Source organism: Electrophorus electricus, chromosome 18, assembly GCF_013358815.1.
Source record: "Electrophorus electricus isolate fEleEle1 chromosome 18, fEleEle1.pri, whole genome shotgun sequence".
Lineage (NCBI taxonomy): Eukaryota > Metazoa > Chordata > Actinopteri > Gymnotiformes > Gymnotidae > Electrophorus > Electrophorus electricus.
In genome coordinates this window covers 5,231,930-5,239,189 of record NC_049552.1, presented here as the reverse complement: position 1 = coordinate 5,239,189, position 7,260 = coordinate 5,231,930, and the positions used below count along the sequence as shown (strand labels likewise).

Below are 7,260 nucleotides of genomic sequence, written 5' to 3'. Positions count from 1 at the left end.
CTAATTTCCCATCCGTGTGGGATTTAACGCCTCAGATGGGTTTTGTGGCCATCCACCTTGTGTCGTGTATGTGCAATTAGCTTTATCAGTGGAGAGCCACAACATCTTGACCTAAATTTGTGATAATGGGATATGCACGAACAATGGCCCTCTCACTCTGCTCTCATAAATCCCTGTGTCATTGTCTAAGTGCCTTATCTACATCTGTCCACAGTCCCATTCGCCTTTTGACAAAAGGACACTGATACTCTAATGAAGGACGTGGTCCACACCTTTGAACAGTCTGGCACAAACTGCCAGCTGATAACAGCAAGCAGGTCTGGCAATCCTGAAAAGATAGCAAGGAAATAATATGGGACAGACAAGCCTTTTGACGAATTGCAGTTCCGTGGTGCAGTACTATTCATTTAAATGAATAGTTTATTAACAGATGCCATTTAAATGTTTTTGGCATCTGTTATTTTTTGTCTTATGCCTCTCTGTTGCTTTGGGACAAGTAAGAAAATACATGTGGACTGTATCATTTTGGCAATCTGTTTATGCACTGATAATTTAAAGCATACCATTCATTTGAAAATGTATTGCCTACAAAGAGTTACAGGTGTTGTCTTCTGAGTGATAATCTTAAAACACCTTTTTGGGGGTGTTAGTTTAAAATGTCTTTCCATGTCATATTTACTGTACTTCCACAGCTGATGCCTCCCTACAAAACTAGCTGATTATCTTTGAGTTTCACCATCTGAAACTATTAAAGGTTATCAAAGAGTTTATAGAAGCGAAGGGGTCAAAATTACATGATTACTGGATTATGCGATGACTGTCGAGGCAGAGTTCCTCCAAATGAAAATTCAGTTTTGACCAAATTTGACCTACACATCAAAACTGTCTAGCATTACAACCTGTACACAAATTACTGTTTTATGCTATGCTGTTACCTCGGCTGCACAATTTTAATGAGCCTTAATGGAGTAGTTTGATGAGACCATCTGAAACTCAAAGCCAAAACATGACACAGTGAACCATGTATCAAAAGCTCTTGCTCTCAAGTGACAATGCAAACCTTATAACCTTTTTACAGGTCATTAGGCCCTGTGACAACAGGTGACAATCAAAATCAACAACATGTGGTATTTCAACAAAGCTATGCCGATTCAGCCCGAGACTGTTATCTCCTCTGTCCAAAAACAACCCTATCAATACAATGCAGAGACCCAGCAGAAAGCAGGCCTCTATTCAACAGTATTTGTTTACCTCATTAGGCTATTGGTTACCAGGGTGATGACAGCACACAATAGTGAATGGGTCCAGGCTATCGAGCACGAGCACAGCTTTCTTCCTTATTAAACTTTCAGAAGCCCTGCATCTGTCTAACTCTGGAACATGCAAGAGATCACCCAGAGGGAGGGTGTCACTCCAGGGCAAGTGCAAAAGCTGGTAAAACAGAAGTTGACTGCGCTTGCCTGTGAAGAATGTCTTTCCAGATCTTCTCCGTATAAAACTTATAGGCTGGGAAAACTTGGGCAGCTTCATGAAACCTTGGTGAAGGCCTTTCCAGTCTCAGACTAAACTCACCCAATCTGTAGGTGTGCTCAGTCAACGGGTAGTGCTATTTCCCCAACTTCACTGCCCAAGTGTTACTGACTTCGCTGTTAGTGAAGCTCAAATTTAAGATGAAAGTCAAGCAATCAAACCTGCAAGGAAATTCTGATTCCAGCCTGAATGCGACAACAGGATTAGAAAGCTAGTGACAAATATTCTTGAGGTACAATGTAAAGCATAATTTTAGTTGTTTTTAAGTGTAGACAGGCTGTAATATTCTCAGGGCATTCTAATGGGGCTCTTGCTAACACATACTGGTCTAACTATTTGATCTTGTGAAAAAGGAACAATTACTAAAAATTGTATCATAGCATTGATCAGCAGAAGGTAATCAAAAGTATATCTATATACATGCAAATCACTGAAAAAGGAACAAGCCTAAACTGAATATATTAAACAAGATTATGTACTCATTTTAATAAATTAATGTTTGAATCTGGAGCATGATTATATCTCACTGAGTTGCTGAAACAATGAAAAAGTACAGGGCCTTAGCACAATTCACTACTGAACTATGCAAAAGTACAGGGCACTAGCACAATTCACTACTGAACTATGCAAAAGTACAGGGCACTAGCACAATTCACTACTGAACTATGCAAAAGTACAGGGCCTTAGCACAATTCACTACTGAACTATGCAAAAGTACAGGGCCCAAGCACAATTCACTACTGAACTATGCAAAAGTACAGGGCCCAAGCACAATTCACTACTGAGCTATGCAAAAGTACAGGGTATGCAGCATCTATTGGCTTACATGTACTAGTAGACTAGAACAAATAGTCCCAGATAGTATTTTCTTAAAATTAAATGAAAAGATTACCAATGGGGTCTGAAAAATTAAAAGAAAGTCAAAATTTTCCCAATCAATCCAACAGAATCCTTTGTAATTTTAAATTAATATTACTATTTAACATGCATATTTTAAATGTTTGTTTTCAACATACTTAAGCCATTCATTACATTATGTAATGAAATATATAGGGCAACTGGGACACTAGTTTGAAGACCTCTAGACTGCATGCATGGTTCCAGATTTGTGAATGGTGATGCAAGCTGAACACTGAATAAATAGGTCACCACTTGATCAGCAAATGACATGAAAGGCTGTGTTGCTTTCATTAAGTATGTGCATGTGCACTGGGGCATGTGGAATCTACATCACAATAACAAGGCCACTAGAGCCATGTCTCCCTCTGAGACACAGCTGATTAGCAACAGTATATATACATGTGTGTATATGTGTGTGATTGTGTGCATGCAGGTACGCAGGTGTGTGCACGTTTGTGTATGTGTGTGTGTGTGTTTGTGTGTGTGTGTGTGTGTGTGTGTGTGTGAGAGAGAGAGAGAGAGAGAGAGAGAGAGAGAGAGAGAGAGAGCGAGTGTATGTAGGCAGATGAGAGGGAAACAGAAAGTGTACAGGAACCTTCACATATACTTTTGGTGAAAATATTCTTTAGAGAACCTTAACCTAGAGTGATACAACCAGCACTATTCAAACTGATTTCAAACAGATTAGGTAAACCAATTGAAAACAAGGTAATATTCCTGGAATAATAATATCCATGAAACAACTACAATCACAATTGCAGAATAAAAAAATTAAAATGAACCACTTTACATTGACATCTAAGAAAAACATAGAAAATGACATGCCCTAAGGAACCTGAACAGGAGCCTCACAAAATCAACTTTTATTTTTCAAAGCAGCAAAAATGAGAATACCTTTGGAGGACTTAAAGCCAAATGGTCTTACTTTGGGCTGTGTCCTAATAGTAGTCTAAGCGAGGGCAAGTCCCCCTTAGCAGCAGCATAGTGAACAGGAAGAGCCCCTGTGTCCGTGGCAATGCTGGGATTCCCTGCCCCGCTCTTCAGTAGCCAATCAGTGATCTCGTGGTGGCTGAAGCGGGAAGCCAGATGGAGGATGGTGGCCCCTGAGCTGTCTTTAGCCTGCAAACATGAGAGACTCACAATGAATTCCAGCTCAGCAACACTGTAACTCACGTTTACCACATTAATCCCTGAGACAGGTTTCTTGGCGTCTGTTGTTTGCAGGCAGATTTAACCCGGGAAATTACCATCGTCGGTCTAATCTTGAAGTGAAAAACATCAACACTATCATTTGTTTGTTACAAGAATGTTGATAAATAATGAAAAAATTCAAAGAATATAGACAATTGTGCTGTTTTACAAAATCACTCAAAACGTTGGTCTTTAGTCACTTTACAGTACAGTTGGCCTACCTCTCCTGAACACAAGGAGTCACCTGACGGTGAATGACTAATTGCAAACCAGCATGACATGGGTTCTTTCAAGCAGTCATTTAGTCAGCACCACTTGCATCAGGCACAATACAGTAATTTACGCCTCTATTACGCCTCTAGGGTTTATCTTACAGACATTGACTGTAGCTTCCCATTTCTAGCGTCCAGGGAAGAGAACTGATGATGGTGAATGCGAGGAGGAGAAAAGCTTTGGTTACTTGACCAAAATAGCAGCCACCACCCTTCCTATTTTAGTACAGAGCATCTAGAAACAGCTCCAGGGTGTCCCCTGTGTATTACACCAGGGACAAGCCACTAGATCGATTTCCCTGCCCCACGGTTTCCTGTGGGAAAAATAAATAATCAAATGACATATTCTGGAGTACATTTGAATATGTTAATGGTCTTGTTTTTAATAGACATGAATAGACAGGCATGGAATAGTCCTACCTAGTTATGTTTAAAATGAAAATAATTCATATATTTTATTATATTATAATAAGTATTGTATTTTAAAACACACTCTCACTAACCCTGTTCTAGAATTTGTGCATTGAAACTCACCTTGTCTGACAAATAAAATCACTGGGCAAAGTTAAAATATGGACAGGGAAATGTAAACATACAAGCATGCAAACAGTCTCCCTTTTACTTCAGTTAAATGGATTCACTCCACTAATGTTGCAGCAACATCAGATGACCAAGCCTTCAGAACCACGAGCTGTCTCTATTCTGTGTTTGTTAGGCTATTCTAAAGTTAAATATTTTGTTTTTGATTTTTAAAAAATGGCATTAAAGAATAATATATTTTATTGAATGTGAGTGTGCGATGATGCAGGCTATTGGAAGAGTAAAGAAGTGATGTAATGAAGCAATAGCATATATTTTGCCATTAATTTGTTCTACAGAGCCAGAAGCCATATGAAGACTACTTCTCATGGTTCAGGCCTCTGTGCTCACCTATCAAGTACATGAAGCTGCATGACCATATTTCAGTTTGCGTCCAAATAGGGGTCTGAGGGATGACATGTACCTTCTAGTAGCTGCATGGTGAGCAGGCAAAGCCCAGTTCTGGGATTCTCTTTGCCACTCTAGAGTAAGTTATCATCGAGCTGATGATAGCTGAAGCAGATTCTGGGCAAAGAACCATGCTAGCGAGGAACCATGTAAATTTAGCAGCCTATTTCTTCTGAATATGCAAATCAGAGAATAAGACCTCTTTTTTTTTATCAACCCTACATAAAATCATAGAAGGAAATCAACAGTTATAACTCATATCCTGGGCTTATGTTTGCAAAAAAAGGAAAACTATAGAGCACCATGAAAAACTGAACCCATAATTAGAGGTAAGGACTGTCAGAAACATATATGAACATCTGAATTTAAACCTTTTGCACAAATAGCCAAAATTAGTAACAAACAAACAAATAAATAAATGCTTCCCTGGGTTGTTCTCTTCGCTCTTAAGATAACAGTGTATTTCTGATCCTTAGGCGGACTGCTCTGCACTGCAGCTTTAAAGGTTGCTTTCATGCAGGCTCACATCAAAGTAATAATGTATATTAAATAGTTTTCTTATGTCTTTTTTGCCAACAAGGAGCCAGTAACAAAGACATTGCATTATTTGGGATTAAACTCACTCAAAGCCCCAGGATCATAATGTTTCCAGAAAATATGAAAACCCACTACAGATTATGTTAATCTGATTTAGATATATGGTCTTGGTACGGTGTCTTAATACCAGTGAATAGTACACATTCCTTATTATATTTGCTGGGCATGCTACTTTGATGTTGGACTTGTCATTTCATGGTGTAACTATTTCATTGTTTATTTATTTATTTATTTGCAAGTGTTCATTGTCAACCATCATAAAACAAATACCCTATAAAATGTACTGCGTAGTCCAAGCCATTTGTCGAAAAACAATTAAAATAAACAAAAATCAGCGTGGAGCCTAATTTACAATGCTGTGCAACTTACTAAACAAAAACACAGTACCCTTGTTTTTTTCTGACAGGGGAAATAAAAATGCAGTAATTGGCTAATGTTTAAGCAGCCTTCTTGTCAACTACCATATTTGTGGAACTCACTGGACTTTCTGTTTGCTGTCACATTCATCTGTATAGTGAGCTCACACATGAAAAAACATAATTACAATATGAGGGTTTCAGACAGGATGTATCACATCACTATGGAATAAAGCACACAAGCGTCTTATTGAAGTAGGGGTGCACATTGAAAGGTTTCAAGCTCTTTAGCTAAGTGAGCGTGACTATAGGTCGGTCGGATTACCAGGTAGTGTGAATTAATGCATTAATCCGTCAGACCAGCATTAACAGTGAGCAGACCGCATGAGTACTGGTCTGGCTATAGGTCAAACAAGGATGCTTGATAGTAATTCAAGATACTGTGTTGTGTTTAAAAGTCTACTGTTGTGAGCCAAGTCGTTGTGAACTGAGAATATTGTTATTGGGAAACAGCTCAAACTCGCAAAGCTACTCACCGATGCATGACAGCCGCCTTGCGTTAGGAGCCACTGCAAGCATGCCAGGTTTCCCGTGGCAGCAGCGTCGTGTGCAGGACTTGCGCCATTATTAGCCAGGCTGTTACTCGGTAAACGTGCCTCGTCCACAAGAAACCGGAGACAGTTTAACCTCCCCGCCCGGGCAGCGTGGTGAACAGGGGTCGCTCCGAGCATATCCTTGACATCCTTGTTAAGCACTTTTTCCGCTAAATGTACTTTCAGAGTTTGTACGTCACCTTGCCTTGCAGCAAGAAGTGTCCTCTCCACAACCATGTTGATGATGTCCACTCTATACTTACAATGCGATGATTATTTATACACCATTAGGATGTAAACACTCATAGTTGCTCTCATGGTAATTCACACATTGCTTATTCAGGCGTCTATGTAATATTCAGCTTTCTTTATTCCAAGCCTCTTCTAGTTCTCATTATAGAAGTTCAGAAGCAGCATCACATCGATAGTTTAAACGTCAATGATTAAGATGACTGCAGGTCGTTCGTAATGTCGGAATGTCAAATAGCCTACAAAATTGATTGCTTATTTTAAAATGAATTTATTGATGTTAAACAGAGGCTTAACGGCAAATATATGACTAAACGAATACAGCCTAAACAGTATCTAGAAAAACAAAATCCTTACGGTCCAGTTCCACCTTGTAAAAAACCGTGAGGCTCCTTTGAAATGATCCGTTGGATGGGCTATTTATCTTCCATACACGCTCTCGGGACATGTCACCTGTAAACCACGGACAACTATATTCTGGCTGAGCTGTCCTTATAGTCCATGAAGAAGGCTACCTATGCCTACATTTTTGAAATGTGAATCAACCTGTCGATAGATCGGTTATTATATGGCTTCTTCTCTGGC

The 7,260-nt window shown here is 39.3% G+C and overlaps 1 protein-coding gene across 1 annotated transcript in view; it reads right to left on the bottom strand.

The window, feature by feature from the left end:
* espn (espin) overlaps window positions 1-6,663 on the bottom strand; it is a 44,842-nt gene extending 38,179 nt beyond the window's left edge. Inside the window, exons 1-2 of the mRNA XM_035536317.1 lie at window positions 6,370-6,663; window positions 3,356-3,549 (exon numbers count right to left, since the gene is read on the bottom strand). Coding sequence (XP_035392210.1) covers window positions 3,356-3,549; window positions 6,370-6,663 — 488 coding nt within the window. The remainder of the gene's footprint in view (window positions 1-3,355; window positions 3,550-6,369) is intronic.
* Between the last annotated feature and the right edge of the window lie 597 nt (window positions 6,664-7,260).